Source organism: Equus quagga, chromosome 8, assembly GCF_021613505.1.
Source record: "Equus quagga isolate Etosha38 chromosome 8, UCLA_HA_Equagga_1.0, whole genome shotgun sequence".
Taxonomy (NCBI): Eukaryota; Metazoa; Chordata; class Mammalia; order Perissodactyla; family Equidae; genus Equus; species Equus quagga.
In genome coordinates, this window is record NC_060274.1 from 102,119,622 (window position 1) to 102,146,857 (window position 27,236).

General features: G+C 37.9%; 1 protein-coding gene across 5 annotated transcripts in view; it reads left to right on the top strand.

The window, feature by feature from the left end:
• The window catches only part of CPED1 (cadherin like and PC-esterase domain containing 1), a 271,872-nt gene that overhangs the window by 25,465 nt on the left and 219,171 nt on the right, over nt 1-27,236 (top strand). For 3 of the 5 annotated variants that reach the window (XM_046669321.1, XM_046669319.1, XM_046669320.1), the window contains exon 3: nt 863-1,046. In XM_046669321.1, the coding sequence (XP_046525277.1) occupies nt 863-1,046 (184 nt within the window). Of the gene's footprint in view, nt 1-862; nt 1,047-8,902; nt 8,982-27,236 lie in introns of all 5 variants that reach the window. The other 2 variants (XM_046669323.1, XM_046669322.1) reach the window with 1 other exon arrangement.

Consider the following 27,236-nt stretch of genomic DNA (forward strand, 5'->3'; position numbering starts at 1 on the left):
CCAATCTTCCTCAGTGAAAAAAAAAGAGGAAGATTTGTGGTGGATATTAACTTAGGGCTAATCTTCCTCAAAAAAACAAAAGTCCTTATCAAGATTTGATCTCAAATTTTCAGGAATATACCCAGTATCTGCCGTTATACCTTATAATGAATTTAAACATCAGCCTTCTTTCAACTTGTCAATTCAAGGATTCCCTTTTGTTAATGGAATTTCAAACTTCATTGTGAGAGAGAGGAATATTTATTTGGAGGAGCAATAAACTATTGAACGAAGAACCTAAAATTATGATGCTTTTGTTGTTCTCTTCTCAACGAAGATCCATCCTGCCTCACTGAGATGCATTTGACTTTTGCTGTGTCCTAGTTGAGAGAAGCATCAGCAATGTATATCTCCAAAGAGCTCTGAGATTCCTTCTGAACTCTACCTCTTCCTGAACGTGTCCTTCCAGCACAAAATCCATCTTCTCTGAGTCTGTTTCCTCTACCGTGTTTACCTAAAAGAACTGTTAAAAGATAATGCAGCTGGAGCTACTTTATAAAAGCACAAGGCAGATGAAAGGCAGGGCTGTTAATTTATGCTTTCAGCTAGAGTGGAGCTCTTCATTTCCATGGAGCAGTATTCCTCTAGGAGCTCTATTTAATGGCCTAAAATTTTCATCTTTCTGTAATAGTGAGAAAAATTCAGTTCACCTTCGGTTCTTGCATATGAGGTCACTTTGTTCTTGTCAGCCTTTTAGAGAATCTCTTTCATTTCTGGAAGGAAAGGCTAACTTTCTAAATGGCCCTTGATTTGCATGAATCATGTCCTTCAAGGAAATGTGCTTTGTTCCTCTTGAATTTTTATTCCTTCTTTCTTTCTTTAGATTGAAGAATCAATTGAGACACACTTTGTCAGCCATGGCAGAAGGGCCCTACTCTACAGGCCTCCTTTCTACAGCAAAAAGGAGCTTCGACTCCTCCAGCACATTCTCACTCAGCATCGCTACACAGTTCTCATCACTGAAGAAAGACTTGATGCTGACCCTGGCCTGGGACTGCTCGAAAAAGGTCAGAATAAGAAGTAATTACCAAAGTTGCTTGACATGTATTGTTAAATAATTTCTAGAATGTGCTACTATCTTCCTCTAAAAGAATTCACAGAAACAAATTTTTACCTATGATCAACTTTCTTGCATTGTAGAAAACTTGGCTCCTTTTCCACTTCCTCTGTTTTTCTTTAGCTACATTTCTTTATTCCTAAGATGATTTTGTTTATATTTTTGTAGCATTTTGGAGTTGCATAGTTCATGTTTAAATGCTACATAAAAAATGTTTATGTTTATGAGCCTGAATACATGTTCTGCCCGGCACCAAACGGCTCCATATTTTAAGAAAATTGCCACTTCATCTGACTGCAGGTAGAATGTGCTGGAAATTGTTTTGAGGAGCCAGCTTAAATGTGATTCACATATTGGCTCTCAATGTGAAAGAAGTATGGATATTTATTACACATGCCATTACTAGTCAAGTACTTTTATTTCTATCATTTGAAGTGAAAAATAAGAGGTAGGTTTTTAAACAAGTTATTTGGAAGGAAAGTTGAGTAGATGTTGGAGGTCAAAAAGGGCAATAACATAACAGCTAACATTTCTTGAGCAACTAACCATGTGACGATACCATTCATGACCTCATTCAGTGAGGACTGAAGCCCCCTGAGCACCCTAAGATTAAGAAATATTAATTCCCTTCCTCCTACCATGTTCCAGAAAAAGAAGTTGAGGCTGCAAGAAGTGAAGCAACTCACCCTTATCTTAAACCTGGGGTGAGGGAAGGGCAGGGTTTGAACCCCTATGTTCTAGCTCTTATTTCTGTGCACTTCTTCACCTCTTTGTTGCTCCAGTCTCTCTTTTGGCCCCTTATCCGGCGCTACTCTATCATTGTTAGAGCTAGAAGGATGTGGAACACTCATTCAGCATGAGCCAATCAGATTTTTCTCTTTATGATTGCGCAATATATCTATTTTCCTATTTAATAAAAGGGAGGAGAGGAAAAGCAACTTGAATCAATGGCTGATCTCAGTGGTTTCCTTTGGGAGAAGATAGTCAGATGCTAGTGTCACAATAATTTTCATTTTTCGTTTAAATTTTGACAGTCTTGCCATCCTCAGAGGACTTCTTCAGTTAGATGCCTTCCTTGCTCTTTAAAGTGCTAGTTAATGCTGGTGAATGACTGAGATTTCTGGAGACATTAGCCATGATCATCCTTTACCACGCTCACCTTTTACCATGTTGGCAGTAAAGTTAATAGCTTACAGCTAGCAACTAACTTAAAACTTGGCTAGTAGCTAGCAAAGCTCTCAGAGAATAGAGCCCCAAAATATCCACTTTGGTGAAAAGAAAGGTGCAGATTGTGGGCCATGCAGGGCAGGTCCAGGAATGTGATTTGCTGGTCCTTGCCCCTCAGTGGAAGCATGGAAATACAGAGCACTGGGCTTCTGGAAGCAAATGAGAAAAACAAAAGGGAAGGTGGAAGCTCCGGAATATCAAGGAGGATTGAAAACAAACTTTGCAGGGGCTGGCCCCGTGGTCGAGTGGTTAAGTTCGCGCGCTCCGCTGCAGGCGGCCCAGTGTTTCGTTGGTTCGAATCCTGGGCACGGACATGGCACAGCTCATCAAACCACGCTGAGGCAGCGTCCCACATACCACAACTAGAAGGACCCACAATGAAGAATATACAACTATGTACCGGAGGGGCTTTGGGGAGAAAAAGGAAAAAATAAAATCTTTAAAAAAAAAAAAAAGAAAACAAACTTTGCAAACCTCATTGGGGTTGGTTCTATTGAGAAGGACCAATCTAAAGTTCTGGAATGCACATAAACGATAGTGTCAGAAAACCATTTATCAGAATAGCTGTCTGTGTAAAGGAAAGATATAAAAAGTTCACTCTCCCACTCATCCCGTAAAATATTGTAGCCCATCCCCGAACCAGGTGATGGACTGTGTAGCCCCGGCATGCATGCCAGGTGAGCTGTGCTCCTAGAGTCGTGCAAAGCATTGGCCCTGATAACACACCACTGTTGTCTGAAATTCCTATGTTCCTCTGCATTGCAACTTCAGTTTTCAATTTTCCCCAGTTGCAAAGCAGAAGGAATATGTCTCCCCTTTCCCTTGATGTCCTTGGATCAGTTTTACAAGGAAAAAGAGGATTACTTTGCAGCTTCCAAATACCCAGGAAGTGCAAAGATAGCCCAAAGGCAATAGAATCTGGCAGCCAAAGCAGTTGCTGGGCCCCGTGGCACAAGATAACTAGATGGTGTCACCAGAATTTGTCAGTGTAAGTGCTGACTTGGTTCCCCTTTCCCACATTCCCACAGTTTTTAAAACATCCACTTCCCAACTCTTTCTTGGTATTCTTCTACTCTGTATAATAAGATATTATTCCTGGATAGGCCTCAAGAAAGGGTAGCAATTTCACAATTTCATGAGTGTGGAAAATTGATTTTTGGTTTTTCATTTGATTTTGCAGTTTTCACGGTGAGAGCAATGTGCATCAAATACCTGAAATGAAAAAGTTCTGTGACCGGAATCTAACATTTCCTTGATTATCCGACATAAAAGAACACCACTTTCCTATTGCAGCTTATTTTTGGTGGCTACAAATTTAATCTAAAAATTATGTTTGAATTGAGGCACTCACTACAAAAAATATTTTCTGGAGATTTGATTCTTGTCGAATTCGTTTGTTTAGTCTCACATATTCACGCCATGCTTATTTTACCACATGTGCAGCAGCGGAAATTATGAAGCTATATTGGCATGTTTAAACAATCTCCCCAGGTTGAACAGCTTGGGGGAAGTAGAAGCAATTCAGGCTGATCTGGAGACCTACCCCACCTATCATTCACTTTATTATTGCAGTTTCTGCTGTTTGCTAACCTGAAATTAGAATATTACATTAAAAATAAAACAGATACTCCCACAAATGTTACTAAGTGCCCAGGTGCATATTTGACACATTTGTAAAATACATTCTTGGTCATAGGAAAATAAATATAAAATGCATTTTTCTTATTCTACCTGTGTATTCCACCTGCTTTCTGCTCCTCTCCTGACCTGACTCCAGTCGCGTCTGTTGACCTCTTTTTGTGCCATCCTTTGAAGCACAGATGGCCTCTTTCCAGTTTGGGGCCACTTTTTTTTTTTTTTTTTTTAAGCTGTTGAGGCCAGAAATGGATAAAAATTAGAAAAAATGAAAGAGTCATAGGCCAGGCTGGCAACATTCCACTATTAAGCATAATCTGTTCTTGTAGAGTAACTTTGGGCTTTATATTGTATTTAACTTTTCTACTACTTCTTTAGCAAACATTTATTGAAAGGAAAAGCAAAGCAGTCTGGGGTCCTAAATTAGAATATTTTTTCCCTGGTTAATTCCATCCTGGTGACATAACAGAAGAGTTGGTGGCTCTAGCAGGAAAGACTATAGGGCCGTGGATATATGGCCTTGAGCAAGTTAAGTTCTCTGAACCCTGGTTCTCTCATGTGTTAAAGGCAGTAATGCTGTTTCCTTCTCAATAGTATGTGGTGTGAATTTAATCACTTTGTGACTCCCATCAGAGTTCTGGGAGGAGACTAAGTAAAGCCCAGACAATAGTTTTCTTATTCAGCAGCCTGGGAGCAGGGCCCAGAAATTTATATGTTAAAGAAGGACACAGATAATTCTGGTGTATAGCCCAGTTTGGGGAACACTGTCCTAAGAAATATACTATTGGTGCAAGGAATAGCAATTTTTAGAGTTAATTTTGGGAATAAAACAATGCAAAATCTGTTGCTGTAATGCCATCGCACTACCTAAGATTTAACTGTATAGGTATTTACAAAGATTTCATCCGTAAGCTGATTTTGAGAATAGGAGGACAATCGAGGGCAATTGTCTTCACAGATTCAGGCGTACAAAACTTAGCAGAGTGTAAAACATGTACTTTTATGGTCTTTCAGTCCCTTGCTCTGGAAAAGTATATCTTATGCCCCTGCATTTGTAAGAACATATAATTCTCTAAAGGAAAAGATAGAAGCACTGACCAATTATTCCTTTTCCTAGCATCTAGGTGCTATTTAGCAAATCAGTGCTTTAGTATGGAAGAGTATAGTGGCCTGAGAGAGAGTAGATGTTTTCCAGAAGTTCTTACCTCTTTTCCATGGTAGCATCCAAGTAGCGTGTGGTCCAGAAGACTTTGACTCAGTAGATTTTATCATAGGGTCAGAATGATTTATGTATGCTTGAAGGGTAGTGCATATTTAGCAATCTTCTGTCCACCTCTGTCTACTTTACATTTTCAAATTAAATGTATAGGTAGTTCATATGAAAAACAAATGTCAACCTGCTATCTAAGTGACGGAATTGGACTCAGTTTTATGGTTTCAAGTTGCTCTTGTTTTTGTAACTTGGGGTTTTACATAGAATGGTGTTTGAAGAAATACAAAAAGTGAAAGACCATATGGATTTTCTTGCCAGGGGTCAGCAAATTATGGCCCACTGGCCAAATCCAGCCCCATGCCTGTTTTTGTAAACAAAGTTTTATTGGAACGTGGCCATACATTTGTTTTTGTACTGTCTTTGGCTGCTTTTGTTCCACAATGGTAGAGTTGAGTAGTTACAACCGACACTGTGTGGCTCTTAAAGCCAAAAATATTTATTGTTGGAGCCTTTCCAGAAAAAGTTTGCTGACCCATGTATGTAGACTAATTCTATGTCACTTGATCCCATACGAAGCTGATGATTAAACTCTAGGATGGAGACAGTTTAGTTTTTTAACTTATACCAAACCTCATTCAAAAAGGATTTTATGGTTTACAATAAAACACACAGTAATAAAATTACCAAAATGGAAATATAAAATTAGGGCTCAAACTGGATATTCCTCTTAGCTACCACAGTTTAGGCTTAGTTTTGGCTTGAACCTCCAAGTGCCCAGAGCAACAAGGGAAAGAACAGAAGTTTTACTCTGAGGAAGAAGGGAAAACTACAGTTCCCCTCCTCTAACGTCCCACATGCCCAAGTAGTGTGTGTGTGTATATATATATGTATATATATATATATTTTTTTTTTTTTTTTTTTGCTGAGGAAGATTCACCTTGAGCTAACATCTATTGCCAATCTTCCTCTTATTTTTTGTTTGGGGAAGATTAGCCATGAACTAACATCTGTGCCAATCTTCCTCTATTTTTTTGGACATGGGACACCTCCATAGTGAGGTTGGTGAGTGGAGTAGGCCTGCGCCTAGGACCCGAACCTGTGAACCTGGGCCACCGAAACAGAGCAGGCAAAACTTTAACCACTCGGCCAGGCTCCCAAGTAGTATATTTAAAACAATTTTCTCAAAGGGATTATTAAGTAGACAACACTAGGTTATGTAATGGGTCAAGGACCAGAGCAACATCTGTGTTGCAAATGAAGTGGATGTCATATTTTGGTTCGTACAACTGTCCAACTGGAGCTGTGAGAGTAACCTGACAGTGTGGTATAGTGAAAGCATTTCTAGAATGGGCTAGAGTTAATACCATAATAGATAGTATTTATCAATATTTGTATTGATATTAAACTTGATATATTGTGTTCTGGAGAACTGTATTTTAAACAGTGTTGCTTCACAGCTTTTCCTCCCTAATAAGAACACCGTAATTTGCTCTACTGTGTTCTTGGGAATCACTATTAAAAGATACAGTTATACAGCAAGAGATACAGATCACTACTCAATGTTGTGGGAAATATATAAAAAAGAAAAAGCCTATTTGCTTCCCTGTGTATAATTTGAGATTTCTTTCCTCCTATACTTTTATTTAAGTTCACTTGTACTCTTAAAAATGTCCAACACATCCATGTATCATTTGAAATTTAATCTAATTTTGAAGGTTTATTTATAATGACTACTTGCCAAAAGCTGTTTCTGAAGTTTGTGTGGAAAAGAAACATCTACTAGACACCAATCTTCACTTTTGTAATGGAAAACATATTTCAAATTTTTCTTCCTTTTATTTGTATTCAAAAAGAAGCCATAAGGAAGTCGAGATTTAAATTACCCATAAGTAAGGAGAGCTTAATCACAATAATTGCTTTTTCGGGGAGAGAGTAGATTGTGGTAATCAAAAAGAATTAGCTTTGGAGTAAGATGGAACCTGGGTGGGAGCCCCTGGGGTTACCTTTTAGTGGTTCTATTACCTTGGGCAAGTTACTTAACCTCTCAAAGCCTTAGTTTTCTTTTCCTCAAATTGATTGTTTTGAGATAGTTCTGAAAATGGCACATCGTGGACGCTCCAGAAATGAAGGGTAATATTGTTATTTCTGTCAAGAACTAGTTACAGAGAGGAGATTGGGAAGATTCCTTTGTGGAGAGGTCCATCTACAATGGGTTCTATATGAAGTAGCATAAGGGTGCTGTTGCCAAGTATTTTGGGTTAAATGAACTTGATAGGTGATTTCAAGTCACTTGCTCCCAACTTACATGTTCTCATGGAAAGGTCTGTGTTGTAAATTCTCCTGAAATTCCAACACACAGTCCCATGGATCATTCCATTAGGAAAGAAAACTTTACTTATAAAAAATCTATTAAGCTCCTTGAAGTCAGGAACCATGTCTGTTCTGCTTTTGACTTAAAACCGTGCCGCTCACATAGGGATACACAATAAATATTTATTGGATACATGAATAACGAAGATAAAATAGTAGACCAATATTTGGGTCCCTTATATAGTGAACTACCTCAGAGAAGTCACATTAAAACTTAACTGATAAACCTTTTATTTGTATATAAGTTTGTAGGAACATTGATATTCTGTTCATGCTCAAATCTGGTCTTAAAAATAATGTGACCACAAATACAGTAGTATATAGGGCTAATTCTTTATGCATCAAATGATTCTACACTGTTGAAGTTTTTAATGCTTTTGTCCATTTCCAGAGTTTGTCTCTTCTCATGCTCTCCAGACTCTCCTGTCACATTTACCAGTGTTTCTTGGCCTGTTGGTTTTGGGGGGAGTGCGGCTGAGTTTAGTTCTAAACATCTTCAACGTCAAGTGCCGTGAGCTTTTCATCTGGATGTGTTTAGCAGAAACTGGAGCGAAGGCAGGGGCCAGGACAGGAGATGTAGATTTGTGGATTATCTGCTTAGAGGTGATAACTGATTCACTGAAAGTCTAATATTCCATAAGGCAATGGAACACGTAGTGTTACCTAAAAATGCTGTCCAGTTAAGGAGGAGGAAAAGTAAGCATTTAGCTTCTGGAGCCTGTGAACATAGAAAGCATTAAGGGTCAAAAATCCCATCACATCATCTAGGTCCTGTTTGCATCCTCTACATTACGTTCTCTAGTTCTTTTCTTAGCATAGTGTAAAATACTCACTTTTATGCTCTTCCAATCCCTTGCTTTGGAAAAATATATTATACGACCCAGGATCTTTATAACATATATATCTCTAAGGAAAAAGATAGAGTACCATCGAATTATTTTCTTTCATATCATCCAGATACTATTTAGTAAATTATTGTTTTAGTTCATAGAATGGAATAGTGGCCTAAGAGAGAATAAATGTTTTCCAGAAGTTTTTAACTTGCTCCCAGGGTAGAGTCTAAATAATATGTCATTTAAGAGACTCTGACACAGAGTCTATTTTATCATTGGGTCAGACTTATTTATGTGTGCTCAGAGAGGGCATATTTCTACTGTTGCAGCAGGAACCAGAACTTCAGCAGGAACGAGAAAATGGATTGTTCCAATTGAAAAGGATGTTTCTGGGAGGCCCTGCAAGTAGTTGCACCGATATTTTCGTATTCCCACTGTTTAACAGGATGCTTGAGTACAAGATTTATTTGAAGTAGCTCTAGAAGGCGTAACTAGGACCAATTTAAGGATGAACATTTTATCAATCAGAGTTATCCAGCAATGGAACCGTCCATCTCGAAAAGTAAGAAGTTTTGTTGGAACAGAAGCAAGTCAGAGACGCCGCTGGGTGAGTTACTTTATTACTCAGGAGAGTGAGTAAAATCACCACCAAAGTCTTTTCCAAATGTGCACTGTTACATTTATACAAACAGAATGAGAGAAAGCACGACAAGATTTTAAACTTCTGTCATTCTAGGAATTCCTTTTCTTTAGTCTTTGCGCTTAGTCTCATTTCCTATGGGCAGAAGAGAGGAATGGGAAGCCAAGAAAGAGAGGAGAAACATGGATCTGGAGGCCAAATTGGAGATGGTCCTTTTGGCTAGTGGTGCATGTTTATAGCAGATATGCTTCTCCCGATCATTGAAAACTTGAGAGCCTAATGAACTCCTCTTCTCATTCCTTTTCCCCTCCAGCCCCGCACCAGCAGCCCCGCTGCTTTCCTGAGTTTAATATGCTGTCTGACTATTTAGCAGGAAGACCAAAGAGGAAAGGTCACGTTTAAAAGGCAGAGTGTGTTTTCCCTTGTCAGTATTTTGCCTAGAACACATTTGACATACGTTTTTTATTATGCAAGTAATAGGTTTTGGGCGGTATCAGAAGTGCTTCTGTGCCCTTAGTTAATCAAACTGAAAAAAAAAGAAATTGAATCAAAGAAACTTATAAGCCTGCACCATTCTATTTTATTGTATTATGACGCACGTAATTGTGTGTTCAGTTTTGTTGTTATTTTCCTCAGTGCTTATAGAATTGCTGATGTATTTACGACCAAACAGAGTTTGTTCTTTAATTGGCACACTAGAGCCGAAGGAATGTTTATTTAACCTCAACTCAGTTGAGTTGTTTATACTACAAGGATTTGAGTTCAATTTACTTTAGTTTTTGAAAAAAGTCTTTTTATTTATAAAAGTTGAGCTTCAAGTGACCTGCCCGTTCTGATGTTTCTTTTACCCTCCACTGTGCAAAGAGCACAAAAAACCAGTGTCTCATTTTTACTCCAAAGAAACTAAACTGCTTCCTTAAGTGGGTTAGTTCTTACAATTGAAAATAGTAACCAGATGTTTACTGAAATCCCTAGCATTTCTCCTTCAAGCCTAGCTTCTTTCTAATTGTTTGATCTTTTTAAGTTTCATAGAAACCAGATTGGGTATTTGAATTTTCCAAAGCTGGGAAATGTTTAATATAGCTTTGAAGATGCTTTCTCTGAACTGTTTTTTTAAAGGCACTTTTTGCTACTTTCATTTTTTAAAAGGATACAGCGTTGACATTTTTACAAGTAATTTATTTCAGGTCATTGTTCTTTTCATATTTCTGTAGAATTGAAAAGACTTTTTTTTTTCCCTAGAAATTAGATATTTTTGTTTGGTTTTGATGCAGACTAAACTATACCTTGAATGGCAGATTTAAGTTTTAAAAAATAAATAATTTTCGTATTATGTTTAGATGGAGGAAAGACTCCGGGAAAGATAAACAAACTCCTTCATATGGGACCTTTCAAGTGACAGAGTGTGTGGATTCACTAAAAAGCAGGCTTGGGGACTCCAGATGTAGTGTGTTTACTATGCTCGTGTCTTATCAGATTTAGCTGCTTGGAATATTTTAGACATTTTCCTCAATTTGGGAGGAGTTTGGGAGCATCTAACCTATTTCAAGACCACCTCTTAATTTTTGTACCACTTTTACTTTCTATTCTCCATATTGTAAATATTGTTGAAACCTCCAGAATCACTTCCTTTTAAGACTTGACTTTCCCTAAATTAGTTAATACTTCCCTCTGGATCTCCTCTATGATTTTTCATCATCTTTTTAGCTAAAGTTGCTTCCTCCTAACAGCATCTCTTTGTGGATGTCCAAAGTACAGAGTGGGAAACAAAGACTCAAGGAAAAGTAGATATTTTTTCCTCAGTAATCTCTCTCTAATTAACCCTCAATAGTCTGACTTTCACCACTCCCCACTATACCCCCTAAATTTAATTATCGTTTCAAAATTTACCAAGAAACTCCGTTTCGTTACAAAATTCAGTCATTATATTAATGGCTGCATAATTTTTAGAAGAACAGATTTGAGCAAGTTATGTAAAAAATTTTAAAAACTACAGATTAAACTTTAACGTGAATTCACTGAGGTAATTTCTCAATTTCCTTGATCTTACTCTAGTAGTGTTTCCCAAATTTGGTGAAATGTATGAACCAGAGTGGAATAAACACCTTTCCTAGCACTGAGTGTGTGCTACAGCGTCCAGAATTTTCTTACGAACTCTTTTCTCTTTAACTTCCTTATTGCTGCCCTCTCCTGCATCTCCCACCTTTCTGACCCCTCTTTCTTTATGTCCTTCCTCCAAATGGAGGCATTCTCCAAGATGTTATCCCCCATTATCTTTTTTCCCCTGTCTTAACACTGTTGCAGATTCGATAATCTCCTCCCGGGAACAGATTGGTGGTTGCCAGAGGTGGGGATGGGGGCGGGGCATGGGATGGTGTGAGGTGGTCCAAATGGGTGAAGGTCAAAAGGTACAAACTTCCAGTTATAACTAAGTTCTAGGGATGTAATGTACAGCATGGTGACTATAGTTAATAATACTTTATTGTGTGTTTGAAAGTTGCTAAGAGAGCAGATCTTAAAGTTTTCTCATCACAACAAAAAGAGCTGTAGCTATGTGTGATGATGGATGTTAACTAGACTTATTGTGGTGATCATTTTGCAGTATATACAAATATGGAATCATGTTGTACACCTGAAATTAACATAGTGTTATATGTCAATTATATCTCAATTAAAAAAATATCTCCTTTGGGGATATAACCTCTAAACGATGTCGAATCCTAATCTGTCTCTTTAGGGAGAATTTTGAGGGAGTCCAGATTTTACAGGCACCTGACAGATGTGTTCATTTGTGTATCCACTGCCTCAACATGTATAGAACTGAACTGATCATCTTTCACCCCAGCAATATCTGTGGATCTTGCCCACCATGTTCCTCTTATAGTACCACATTCCCTCAGCCTCTCAGGCTCTAAAGCTCGTCATCAGGTCCTCTCTCTCCTTCAGCTGCAACACACATCAGGCACCAAGCCCTGTAAAGTATGCCTCCTCTCTGCCATGGCTTCACGTTCATTACTGTTACTGTGCCTCTCTCATGCTGTCACCATTGCTACAAAATACTCTGCCAGCTGCTGGCCCCTTCCTTCTTCAGTACAACCCCACCACAACTGCCACTTTAATATTATATTCCACAAGCACAGCTCTGCTCACATCACTTCCCTGTGCAGAAGTCTTCAATGATTTCTCATTTTCTCCTAAACAGAGAAATTTTTTTCTTAGCCACATATTTCTTAGCCCGGCATTCAAAGCTTCCCATGCCATGGTGTCAGATACGTCCACATCCCTGCTGTAGCATGGTTCTGAGGTCTGTCCTCACACTCAAATTACCCAGGGAGCTTAAAAGTTAGAAAAGCCAATGCCCAGGCCCCACTTCAGAAAATTATATCAGAATTTTGGGGGTAGAGATTGGACCTGGGCATCACTAGTTTGTTAAAGCTTCCCAGGTGATATTAATGTGCGGGCAGGATGGAGAACTACGGTTGGTCTACTCACCTTCACCTGATCACGTTTCAAGGCTTTCTGCTTTGCATTGCTATTGAGGTTTTTTCCTCCTAGCACTCCCTCCTTTCTGCCATTTCTTAAAATCTAAATTAATATATAAATTCCCCTCAAACTAGAAATGGTAAACAAGTTCTCTGAGACCTCATCACACATTATTCACACATCTCTGATGCCTGGAGTATGCTTGTTGTATTCTTTATTTTTTGTTTGTTTAATTTTTGTTGGTTCATCTCATCTCCCTTTCTATATTAGAAACTTCTTGTAAAGCAGGGAGTGCTTTTTCATCTGTTTGTTCTCTATTCTGCATAGGGCACTGCCTTGCATATACCTAGTAGATACACAATTAAATGAATGAGCAATTGAAAAAATAAAGCTGCAAATATACTGGTAAAAGAGCTGAGTCTTTCCTTCAGATATTTAGATACCATTTGCTTTTTTGAAGTTTAGGGAAGAAATAGTGAGTGTAATAGGAAATAGCTGTATGGTAGAGCAGAATGAAATGTGTTCCAGGCTATGTCTGAGCAAAACCAACCGAAGAATAGCACTCACATACATTCTGCCCCTCGTGAAGGTTCTCTGGAACCTTGTTTCAGACTCGGTCAAGCCAGTCCTGTCTCTGTTTTCAGAGAAGGAAGAATTCCACCAAAAGTTAATAACTTTTTAATAACGATAACTCATGTCAGCTCTTTCTCTAAGGAAAAATATGAAAGTCATATGTGAATCTCATCATCTGTGCAACAAAATGGTCTATTTAGAGCAGCTCTTGGAATTTCAAAAATCTGTTCAGCATTCCACTTTGTTATCACAGTGACCAAATAAAAGATTAAGGGGTGTGGAGGGCGGAGATGACTGTCAGGGGGTCCTGCTTCTCTAATAGCAATCTCTATATTTTGTAATTATCAGAAGGTAAAATGAATCCTTGTTTGAATATTTGCTTAAAGAACATAGTTTGGGCAAAGCTCCACCATAGTACCTACTGATTTGCTAGGACTATGATTCTCAGACTTATTGTGCATCAGAATTTCTGGAAGGCTTGTTAAATAGCAGATTGCTGCGCCCTACTCTCAGTAGATCTAATTCAGAAAGAATGGGGAGGCAGGTAAGAAATAAGTTCCCGGATAATGCTAATGTGCTGGTCCTGGACCGCGTGTTGAGAACGACTCTGCTAGGTACTTTATTACGAGTTTTCAGTGTTTCTTCCAGACGCACAAAGTTGTTCCTGTTTACTATTTAAGTAGTTAATGGCAAAACAATTTTCCATTTGCCTCAGTAGGACCCTGAATCAACCTTCTACATTGGTGAGAAGCCCCACTCTTAAATTTACATAGATGTAAAACCCATTAATTATGAGTCAACATGTAAAGCCTTTGTACTTGTTAGCTTAACTCTTTACAGTCAAGGCCAATCATCCCATTTTAAAATGATAGCAATAAGCAGCTGAATTTAAACTTTCTTTGGACATGTTGGGCTTGCTTGAAGATGGTGGGATCAAGGTAAAAATACATAATTTATCCCAAATGAAATTATATGCCCCCAATGAGGAGCGGGCTGGTACTATGGAAAAGAGGAATATTGGCTTGGGTTGCATTGTCTATGTGAAACCATGACCAAGTTTCTTAATTTCTTTAGACTTCTTTCATTTTACAGAAGATGAAGATTTTTGCATGAGATGATCTTTAAGATTTATTCCAATTGGAAAATACATACAAAGAACAATAAAGAATGAGGCAGATTACCAATAAGGCCACCAACAAAGACAGTTGATTTAATATTTCTTTACAAATTTTGTTTAGGTTTTATACAATTTTCTAGTTTGCTTTTTCAGCGTACTGTTATATCAGAAACACATGCCATAAAAACTTTGTAAACATTATTTCAATAGCTATAAAATTATATTATATGGCTGTATTTAATGTTTAATTTAATTTCCTTAATCTTTCTCATATTGTTAGATATTTATGATATTTCCAATGTTTTGCTATTGTAAATAATGTGCTCACAAAATTTTTGTCTATAAATCTTTGTCTACTTTTCTAATTATTTCTTTAGTATAGTTTTCTAAGATTAAAATTGCTGGAATGAAGAGTGAGAATCCTGTTCGAAGTTTTTCATTCATGTTGTCAAAATTCTCCCTGAAAAGGTTAAAGCATGTCCCACTAGACATGCAAGAAATTTCCCATCTTACCAAACCTCGCCAATGTTAAAACTCTATTTTCTTTCTTTTTTTTGGGGGGGGGGGGGAAGATTAGCCCTTAGCTAACTACTGCCAATCCTCCTCTTTTTCTGAGGGAGACTGGCTCTGAGCTAACATACATACCCATCTTCCTCTACTTTACATGTGGGACGCCTACCACAGCATGGCTTTTGCCAAGCGGTGCCATGTCCGCACCCAGGATCCAAACTGGTGAACCCCAGGCCGCCAAGAAGCAGAACATGTGCACTTAACTGCTGTGCCACCGAGCCAGCCCCTAAAACTCTATTTTTTTAAGTAAGGTTGTTTTAAGAATGAGAACTTTATAGCCAGCCCTGATGGCCTAGTGGTTAAAGTTCAGTGCTGTCACCACTTCAGCAATCCCAGGTTTGTCTCCTGGTCATGGAGCACACCACCCATCTGTCAGTTGGCATGCAGTGGTGGTGACTCATGTAGAAGAAATAGAAGAACTAGAAGGATTTACAACTAGGATATACAACCATTCGGTGGGGCTTTGGGGAGGGGAAAAAAAAATGGAGGGAGATTGGCAACAGATGTTAACTCAGGACAAATCTTCCCCTGCACACAAAAAAAAAAAAAAGAATGAGAACTTACCTGTTGTTCTATGGAAGTATAGCATGTAAATCCAAGTTCACAGCCGTAGTGTAAAACAGATTAAGTTGCTGCTGGATTTTGGTACTTGAATCATAGTAGGAATGCTGGGAATGCCAGAATGGCAGGCACATTCCGTGGTAATCTGAAGGCTCATCCAGATAGCCAACGTATCAGGAATCATGAGTGTTTGCACTTCCATTGGTTTGTTTGCTCAAGGATTCCTAGTCATTATTTGTCCATTTTTTTAGAGATAGCATATTAAGTTTTATCAGCAGACCTTTTTTTATGTGGTGCCTGAAATCTCTAACTCAGAACTGTACACAGCATGACTATGGCATGCTGAGACAGATTTTTTTTCTTGTCTTATAGAAAGAAATCCTGTTACTTTGTCACACTGAGTATTTTACATCAATATTATATCAGAGACATTTTGAATTTTAAAATGATCAAGGTCTGGGTTAATTTTCTATGTATTTTCATTCCTATATAATAGTTAATTGGTATTTTCCTGTATTTTGAAAGACACACTATGTGTGAAAAGACTCAATGTCTGTTTTTTTCTCAGAGAATGGTATTTCTTGACTTGGACACATAGTCTAACCACATTTTTAGGAAGTAATTTTTTCATTTATAAAGATGTTATATGTTTATGGTAGAAATAATTTTTTCATTTATAAAGATGTTATATGTTTATGGTAGAATATTAAATCGAAATTTGCAAACACAAAGATGAAAGTGAAAATGACTCCAAATTCCATCACCGAGAAATAACACAGATAACAAGGTTGTGCATGTTTCAAGCATCTCTCTAAGCATAACACACACAAGCACACACAAACACATACATGTGCACACACATACTTACCTCCTGCCCTTTTGCCTCTTGCTTCTTTATACAATAGTTTATCCTACATGTTTTAACAGATAAAATTTTAATATTTTGATACTATGATAATAAAAATCTCACCATATCAGCACAGTTTTTAACACTTTTAGTGTTTTTATATCACTAGTTTTAAGTTAGCCTCTTTTGAACCTTAACTAAATGCACTGTGCTGTGCACTTTATGTACATTAACTTATTGGATTCTCACTCCTAGTCCGTAAGGTAGGTGTTTCTCTTTTGCAGATGAGGAACTGAGCAGTGCATCTCACAAATGATGGAGCTGAGGGTTGACCCAAGGACTGTCTCTCTCCAAACCTGAGCCTTTAACCACAAAACCATACCAGTTTCTTGCAAGTGTATGAAAAATATTGCTCCATTCTTTTCAGTATTGTAGCATATAGTATACCACATTTTTTCACTAAGTTCTTTTTGATAGATATTTAGAATTTCTTCCAACTTGTTATTATAAACTACAACTTTGCTACAATATTCATTTATATTGCATTTTGGAGATTTGAATGTAATGCTGAATTATTGTGAAATTATTAAAACTGTGGTTCTCCCTGCAGCATTCCTCTACAAAAGGATGCTTCCTATTTTTACTTTCATCAACAGTGCTGGTCTCCATGGATCTTCAGTATTAAGTGTTATCACATTTTTTAATCTGATGAAGTTAAAAATGTCACATCTTTTTAATAAAAAGGAACTTTTACTTGCACATCAATTAAAAATATTTTTATTATACTAAATTCTGCTTTTTAAACTTAATGTTTTACCTTTAAATCTTGTACATAAAAGGGTATGAATAGGCAGTTTATAGAAAGCAAATACAGGGGCTTTCCTGGTGGCGCAGTGGTTAACTTCGCACGTTCCGCTTCGGCGGCCCATGGTTCACAAGTTCAGATCCCAGGTAGGGACGTAGGCACCGCTTATCAAGCCATGCTGTGGCAGGCATCCCACATATAAAATAGAGAAAGATGGGCATGGATGATAGCTCAGGGCCAATCTTCCTCAGCAAAAAGAGGAGGATTCATGGCAGATGTTAGCTCAGGGCTAATCTTCCTCAAAAAAAAAAAAAAAAAGGAAAACACACCACCAGAAATATTAAAAAATAAAAAAAGAAAACAAATATAAATGGCAAAACAAAGAAAAGATCATCAAATTCACAAAAAGTTATGGAAAGACAATTTAAAGTATAGCTTATCACTCTATAGTCATAGGACTGGCAAAACCCAAAATTAGTGATATCACCTACTACTGGTAGGAATTCTGAGAAAGGAAGCTCTCATACATTGCTTGGGGAAATGTGACATATTATAATGTTTTTTGGAAAGCAATCTGGTAAATCTATAAAGTTTAAAATACTTATACTTTTTAAGACAGCAGTATTATTCTTGGGAATCAATTTGATAGAAGTTAAACCATCAAAACATAATAAAAAATTTACATATAAATCTTAAAATTAACACAATGTCAATGAAATAGAGAAATGATTTTAAATAAGGACAATCAAAATAAGGGAGATGAGATTACTATACAAATTTTGAGTAGTAATAATTAGAGAAAAAAATAGCAATTTATGTCCCAAGCGTCTCTGGAGAGATGGAAAATGAATGTTATAAGATTAGAGGAAACTATGATTTGGTAGAATTCTGTTAAAATATGTGGGATAAAATCTGCTTCTTAGATGCGAAGGAACAATACACTTATATCAGAATTATTAGCCTCAGGAGATGCTTCTGATATCTCCTTGGATTCCGGGAGCAGGACCAATTTTAAGTAAATTGTGAAGTGGATGAAACTTGTCTTAGGTGATAGCTCTGTTTACCCATTATCCAGTTCCCTCCTTACCTAAAGCACCCACTTTAGGGTCCCACACGTTTGGCCTAGCTGGTCAGGTCACACCTACCATTTGGGGCTTGTTGCTACTCACTCATGAAAATGTGCATTCCTTCATCATTAGTTTCACTGCTTTAGGTGCCACCGATTCTAGCAAGTGCACTTGTCGTGCCAATGAGAGAAAACTGCTGAGCCCAGTTCTAGATAATGTACATGCATTTTAACTTAGACCTACTGTTGATGAGGTCCTTTCTTTTCCTTAAATTGAAACCACCAATGAGTGTCTGTTGAGTTAACATATCCTTCTCCTATTGTAGAAAGGCCTATTGAAGAAACATGATGGGTGCTACAGACTTGGGAAAGAAGATTGTTTTCAGTGTTTTCTAAATTACACTTGTATCACTCTATTCAGAAGCCCTAAATAATAGGCTGCAAGACACATGGAAGATGTCACATTTTATTTCTTGAAAGTTTATCCCCTAGATCTGGAATTTATCTGCCTGTATATACCTACCACCCACCCATTTATTCATTAAACAAATACTTATATAAAGCTTATCAAGTAGTAGGCACTGTTCTAAGCACTTTATAAATATTAACTCATTTAATCCTTATAACATCCTCCAAATGTCAGTATTATTATTACTGGGAGGTCTGAGTTTTATGCCTCACATCTGCTTTTTGGAATGACCTTGAACAAGCTCATTAGATTGTCTATTGCTTGATTTGAAAATGGAAGATAAGACTTGCCCCATAAATATCTCACAGAAATATCATGATTGGTTTAAATAAATCTCCAAAGATTATTGAAAATAATGCTTTATGAATAAGGCTGTGTAATCCTAAAATACTTGTAGCATTAAGTAATAAGCCATTGAGAGAGTCGATTCTTTTTCTCATGTTAGTGAATTATATTTTCTTAAGCCTCAATTCTCATCTGTGCTGAATTAGTGTGGAATTATTCTTAGAATAAATTCTAAGTCAGTGACTCCCTCCTCCCTTTCAGATTGCTCAGAGTCCCCAGTGCATCATTATACGATGTTAAACCAGATATGACTAGGTTTTATTCATTGCATTTTAAAGAAGTCATGCAAAATAACTTTTAATAAAACAGGAAGAAGGAATAATATTTGGTTAAATGAAGTGTCACAGTGCTAATTACACACTAAAACCTCCTGTGCCATTCTGTGGAATTTGGTACAAGGGGTGTCTATCAAGAACTCATGTCAAATACTCAAGTAATAAAAGAACCCAATTTAAAATACCAACCTCGTAGCAAGGATTACCAGGAGGACATTATAGCCAGATATCAGGATATTTTATAATTGACACTAAACACTCAAGTTTTATTCAACACATGGTTATTAATCAAGAGCTATGTGTAGGACGCTAAAATTGGTATGGGTGTGGGAGAGCATTACAAAGGTGAATGAGACCTTTCAAGGAACCATAGGGCAGAGGTGTATATCGTCAGGGCTTCTCGAGCTTACATGTGCCTATAGAGCACCTGGGGATCTAATATTGGCAAATTCTGATTTGGTAAGGTCTAGGTTGGAGCCTGAAATTTTTCGTTTCTAAAAGCTTTCAGATGATGAAAATGTTGCAGGTCCAAGGACCATTTTTGAGTAGCAAGATGCATATGTTTAGCTATGATATAAGATACAATAGAAGCAGTATGAAGGGCAGAAACAAAATGTTCAGGGAGAACAGAAAAGAAAGTGACCTATTCCAAATGTGGGGATCTAGGATGGTGTCACAAGTGGAATACTTAGTATGTAACAATGATTCCTCAAGCAGGTTTTGGAGGAAACAGCATTCAGCAGCGTGCTAGAGGCACACAGGTCTATAAGTGTTTTGAATCTCAGAGACCAAGAAGGGGTTGGTGCTGCTAAAGAGGAAAGGAGGAAGCTGCTTTGAGGGAAACGAGACTAGAAAACTAGGTTGGGGCAGATGTGCAGAAAACTTTGGTTGCTTCGCTAAGGAATTTGATCTGCATTGTGGTGGGAATGATAAGATCTGTGTTTTCAGAAGATGACTGGCTGTAGGGAGGAAGATGGGTTAGAGCGGGAAAAAGAATTAGAAGCAGGGAGAATAGGAGACATTGCAGAGATGGTGAGATCTTAGATTTAGAGAATGAGGTAGGATTTGGAAAGATCAGTAAATATTTAAGGCAATCTAATTTAAAATTGATGGGAATTGGAAATCCAGGGGAAGCAGGAATGAGAGACAAGTATGAGTTGGAGATGACCTTATGCTTTCTAGCTTGAGGACAAAAGAGTGGCCACATCCTTGACAGTAAGGAAAGTGGAAAGAGGGCCAGGTTTTTGGCAGGAGATGGTGGGTTTAGATTTGTACTTGTTCAGCAGGGTATCTGTTCTAGAAGGTAACTAAAAATGCCTTTCTGAAACATGAGAAAGATGGAGGAACATAAATTTGGGAGTCAAGGCAGAGAAGCAATAGCTAAAGCAGTGGATGTAAATAAAATCATCAAGGGAGTTGAATTCAGAGAGAAATAGTAACAAATGTGAAGAAAGGATAGGACTTTAGGGGGCTGCATATATTAACAGGAGGGTCTCATACCCCAAATTTGATCTATTTTTCAGTCCTCTGTATTTTAAATACTATTGGAATTTTTATTAGTAGAAGAATGCATCTTGCATAAAATGTAATTCTTTTTCACTTTCTGCACTGTAATGCTGATTGGTTTTGTAATACAACATTCTTAGTATAAAGAATAAAATATTTAGTATAAAATACTTGTGAAATATGTAATTAGTATTAAAAGTTTATGTCCAGCTACAGTCACATACTTAACAATTGTCATCTTATTTCCTCTGGAGAATTTGTTCATTCTGATTTCTTAAAAACTAAAGTCCATACTTTATTCAGAATTTCTTAATTTTTACCCAATGTCCTTTTTCTCTTCCGAGATCCTGTCCAGGATACCAAATTACATTTAGCCGTCATGTTTTCTTAGGCTCCTCTTGGCTGTGACAATTTCTCAGACTTTCCTTATTTTTGATGACCTTGGCAGTTTTGAGAACTGGTCCAGTATTTTGATATCCCTCAGTTGGGATTTGCCTGATGTTTTTCTCATGATTAGGTCGGGGTCATGGGGTTATGGCCTTTGGGAATGAGACCACAGAGATAAAGCATCACTCTCATCACATAATATCACCGGTATATACTATCAACACGGCTTGTCATTGTTGATGTTAACCTTGATCACCTGGGATTCATTGGGTTTTTCCATTGTAAAGTTATTCTTTTACTTCCCTTTCCATACTGTACCTGTGGAAAGGTGTCGTTATACACAGTTCACTCTGAAGGAGTCGGAAGTTGTGCTTCACCTCTTTGAAGGAGGAGTAACTGCATAAATTATTTGGAGTTTTTCTGCATGGGAGATTTGTCTCTTCATGTTCCAGTTATTTATTTACTCAATCATTTGTTTATATCAGAATGGACTCATGGGTATTTATTTTATGCTTTGAGTTATAATCCAATATTTCTTTACTTATTTTCTTGCTCAAATTGTTTCCGTTTTGATCCTTGGTTCCATGTCCCTTTGATACAGCTCCAAAGTGATTTTGTTTGTTTATTGTTCTTTTTGGGTTTCTTTCTTTTTTTTTTTTTTTGGTGAGGAATACTGTCCCTGAGCCAACATCCCATGCCAATCTTCCTCCATTTTGTGTGTGGGATGCCGCCATGGCATGGCTTGACAAGTGGTGTGTGAGTCCACTCCTAGGATCCAAACCCAAAAACCCCGGGCCGTGGAAGTGGAGCGTGCAAACCCAACCACCACACCCCCAGGCTGCCCCATGTTTGTTTGTTTCTGAGCTTTTCCTTACTTTCTGTCACTACAGTGCTCTAGACTCATCTTTAATGTTTACTACTCCAGGCCTTGAATCAGCCATTTCTTCAAGGAACTCTGGTTCCTTTTATTGAAGAAAGGTATTAGAAACCAATATCTGGGCAGTAGGAGTAGTCTGATTTTTAAATTGCTGCAGTGTTCATTTCTTTTAAGCTGGTGAGAATTCTAGACATTAGATATTTGGCAAAAATGCAGTGATGAGAGTTTTCTCCCAGACAGACAATAATCTTGAAAGCAGTAAAACTTTAAACACACACACATACAATCACTCAGTTACACTTCAACAGAAGACTACAAAAGTGGCATGCAAACCTTAAGAAAAGTCAATTTGAAAAACCTATGGAAGGAACTTTAGCAAACCTTCTAAAATAAATATGTCTTGAGTTTATTTCATAGGAATAAACTGACCTGTTTCCTTTCCTGCTCGTCTTAATGAAAATTTTTTTCAAAGCAGGAGTTTTTTTAAACTTTTGCAATAGTTTAAGCATAATATTGCTTTCTTGAGTTTATGAGTAGATTAGATGAATTTCAGGAGCTCAGAACTCTTCACAGAAATGATCCCATTGATCTTCACAACCTCTCATAGGGTGGAAAGAGGGTAGACATTAGGAGAGGAAAGCTTGAGCCCTAGTGTGGATTTAGAACATCAAGGGAGAGAATGGTTTAGAATTCCTCTGTGGTGAAACACGAAGTTTTCCTTATCAGCTCTTAAGGGATGTAAAGCCAGAGGCATAACAAGCAACAGCTCATAACCGGGGAAGGAACCAGACTTAGATTTTGTGATCATGTTATATAATTCATTGAAGATCTCAAGGTTCTATACATATATGATTTCTCTTAAAGTGAATTCTGAAAATTGAAATATTCAATCCAATAAAAATCTTCTAAGTGTCTACTGTAATCAGTGTTAGATACAAGAAAGTGAATGCTTTTTGTCCTTAAAGAAAAGCAATGAATAAAATTAGCTATTGGTGCTATGTTATTGTTCTGTAGATCCACCTTATTAAGAGTACAGTTAAGGGAACTGGTTAATGCAACTTGAAAGATTCAGGAAAAGGTATAGGTATTTGCAATGGCTAATTTATATCCAAATAGTCTTGTAGTGGAATCAAGTCTAGAACCTAATTTATCATCAATGAGTTAATACGTTTGTGAATGTAACATCATCTACTAATTCCGGTAAAAGATGGATACAGAGAAAGTAAGACTTTGTTCTTCAATAAGAATCTTATAATCTAGTTGTGCAGAGAAGGATATACAAATGAAGCAGTGAACATATCAAATATCCTCATGCTGTATCATAAAGGGATATTTTGTATTATTTAAAAATTAAGCATTTGGGCTGGCCCCATGGCCAAGTGGTTAAGTTCGTGCACTCTGCTTCAGCGGCCCAGGGTTTTGCCGGTTCGAATCCTGGGTGTGAACATGGCACCGCTCGTCAAGCCATGCTGAGGAGGCATCCCACATGCCACAACTAGAAGGACCCACAACTAAAAATATACAACTATGTACCGGGGGGGCTTTGAGAGGAAAAGGAAAAATAAAATCTTAAAAAAAAAAGTTAAACATCTTCAGTATTTCATGCTAAAAGAAAACAAATTTTAGAAAATCACCCTGGTTGTATCCTCATAGATTAGGATAGTCTAATACTGTGAATAAGTAAATGAGGTTTGGCTTTTGTAGCAATGTAGCCTGAAAGCTCTTGGACAAGTTTATTTTCCAAGCCATACTTAATAAATCCTTTTTGCTTCAATCTAATGTATGTGTTCACAGAAAAGTTTCCCGTAAGTAAAGCACTTGGAATCGGCTATTTTTTTTTTTTTGTAATTTCTTTAAACACAACCAATGGTTAACTTTGCTTTTCTTATGTTTACTTCTCCTCCCTCATCCTTTCTAGTTAAGAACCAAAATATATATTTATGTCCTTTTTTAAAAAGTACCTTAATGTTTTTCTCACTATTCTTCTATTTTTAATTCCTACGAAAGCATTTCAACATGCTGACTTTTTACTGAGTTCTAACTAGTAGTCTGCTGCTCACATTCGGTTATTCATTCATCTATGCATTTAACAAATATGTAATGAAGGCTTCTTACATCCCAGCCATTGTGGTAGGTACTGAGAATACAGCAATGAACGAGAGACAAAGTCCTGTCCTTATGGAGCTTACATCCAAATGGGGAGAGACAGATAATAAACAAATAGGCAAGAAATATATAAGTCTGGCAGATGATGATAAATGCTATGGAGAAAAATAAAGGAGAAATAGACTTAATATTCTTAGGTTTTATACGATGTGGTAGAAAATCGAAGTTGTGATTCCTTGAGAATAAACAACATCTTGTGAACGATGCTATCTCAGAGCTCTCGGCTGTTCTCTGGATTGAATTACTGATTTGGTAGACTTTCTCAATGAGGGAGGCATTTGAGAGTCAGGAAATGATTGTTTGCTTTACGTGGCAGCCTGCCTGTGAGAGACTGGAAATATTCTAAGGCAGCTTCACTCCTTAGGGCAGATGCTGGATTAAAACAAAAACAAGAACAGAAACCTTTAAACATAGCTCTTACTTTTAACAGTGAGATGTTAGCTGGTTTCTGAGAACACTTAGAGAAGGATAAAAACTACAATCAGGGCTATTTCATATCTGCATTCATAAATCTGGACCCTAACAACTCCTTCTAAAATTGTCTTTGGAGTCTTCCTGGTTTCCAGAACAAACACTGTGGAGACATGACAGTGAGCGGTGTTAGCAGCAATTTGGTTTCACAGTTTATGGAGAGACGCCTGTAGATTGTTCATGTTTTTCTGATTTTGAGATGGCAAATGGAACATCTCCATCCTGTTTTCCTAGAACCATGCCCCATGACCTCTCTATTCAAGGGCTTAACGAGCCCAATCCAGGAGCTAGTCCTGCTCTGGCTTCTTTGTGACAGGGAAAGAAATTATTTTAACCATCAAAGAACCTAAGAAAGTTTTGGAGATTTCTTTTTAAAAGTAGGTAGGGGGCAGGGGCTGGCCCCGTGGCCGAGTGGTTAAGCTCGCGCGCTCTGCTGCAGGCGGCCCAGTGTTTCGTCGGTTCGAATCCTGGGCGCGGACATGGCACTGCTCGTCAGACCACGCTGAGGCAGCGTCCCACATGCCACAACTAGAGGAACCCACAACGAAGAATACACAACTATGTACCAGGGGGCTTTGGGGAGAAAAAGGAAAAAAATAAAATCTTTAAAAAAAAAAAAAGTAGGTAGGGGGCAGGTTTATATTTATAGTTCCTGAGTACACGTGCAGTTCATTACTGCCTCCCTTCATATATGAAAATTTAACTTTACCAATGGTATTGCCAATAATGTTTTGGGAAGCGATTGCTCAGCGAGGGTCTAGGAGTGCCTGGTTTACACCTGTATAGTCGTTTTTTCCTCCAAGCTTCCAAAGGAAAATAGATGCACTGGACAGTAATTGGAAAAATACCAAAGCTAGATAATTCCTCTCTGTCTCAGTTCCCTCTCTTGTATAGTCTGTGTAATAATCATTTCTACCCCACAGTGTTGTTGGAAGTTCTGCATAAATTAATACACATAAGGCATTGAAAGCTAAGTTTCTCTGTTACCTCCCTGTTTTTTGAAGGGATGATGATGTAATAGTTGTGAACATGGCCTCTAGAGCTAGACTTCCCGTATTCACCACTAACTAGATGGCTGACCTTGGGCAAGTTATTTAGCCTTTCTGTGCATTTTAAAAAACAGAATAATCAAATCCAGTGGGGTCCTTATTGTGTGGACTAAATGGATTCATAGAAATCCTTGGAACAGTCCCTTGCATATTATAAATGTTCAAGAACCCCTAGCTGTTGACATCATTACTGCTCCTACTACTACTATCACTACTTCTTCTACTTATGTACTAGTGTGGCTGTGGCACCCAAATCCTAGTGTAGGATTCTAAAGAGCTAGGCTGAATCACATAAAGGTCCGCTTTCCCTTATGCCAGCCAAACCTAAGAAGCTACCACCAAAATTGGCCAGGGCCTGCTTTGCCTGCTTTTTCCCAAATCCAAATCTGATTTCTCAGCTGTTAGACCCTAATGTCAACCTTCTGAGGGTGGAAGAAATCGAGTAAGACCAACACTAAGAATGTTTGCCCCAAAGCCGAGAAAGAGCCTGTCCTAGGCCAATTATAATTGTGGCAACAGCCCTGAGACAGGCTCAGTGTGGAAAAGAGTCCAAAGAGAGAGTGTGAACAAGAGAGAGATGAGGGCAGGCCCACCTAGAAGTGGAACCTGGGCCACTTTAGCAATCCAACTGGAGAGAAGAGACATAAGTGAAAAAGATGGCCACAGGTCACGCTTGATTTTTCCAGGCTTCTGAGAAAATGAAGAACTCTAAGAGACCACATTTCAGTCCTTGCTAACTTTAGCATAGCTAATAAAATGTCTTTGGAGTTGAAGTGACCTTACTCAACCTTGTGGGAGAGCACGGCCAAATCTGGATATCAAACGGTATGTTCAGACATCCTTTTAAGACCAACTGACCACGTATCAATTTGCTTAGAGTCATCTCAACAAAACCAATTTACCTAATGAACAAGTCTGATTCATTAAAAGCTAAAACATGGAACATCAGCTTGCTGAATGAGCAATTCATGGAAAACTGACACATCAGTGTTTCACCGGGTCTAGGGCTGTTTGCTGCTACTAGTGGCAGAGCCCATTCAGAGTTAGGACCAGGCGTGGCCACTTATGGCAAACTGGAGAACATGTGGGAAGCTGTAGTCAGCTCCAGCCGGTGGCTGCCTTGTAGGATACGGACCTCCTGTTACCAGAGCTTCCAAGTTTTCAAATGAGGGCTGAAATCTGGATGTTTATGTGAATTGTACTGGCATTTGCATTTTGTCAAATACTTAAAATTAAAAACAAAAACAAAACAAACACTGTGCAGGCCAAGTGCACCCCATATGTGGGCTTGACTCTCGCTGTGTGCCTGTAGTTTGCAATCTCTGCTATACACCCTGGGCATTTGCTTACTAAACACTCGTGATTTCAACCAGCTCAGCCTGGCCTCAAAGCTCCATAATATATAGTAATTTGTAATTTTGCTGAGGCACAAATTTGCATCCCAAATGCTCCAAGGTTGACTTCTGAATGTGATTTACTTAGCTAGGAGTGTGTTTTCTTCTCTGCCCAGTTTCTACATTTCAATGTGGCTTTTGGGCTTTTCAAAACCAAGTTTGAGTACATAGTACCTCTTGTGAAACAAATAAAGATTTTTCTATAAAAAGGGCTGTGGGAGTGGTGAGAGCAAGTTGACTTCTAAGGCTGGAGATAGAAAT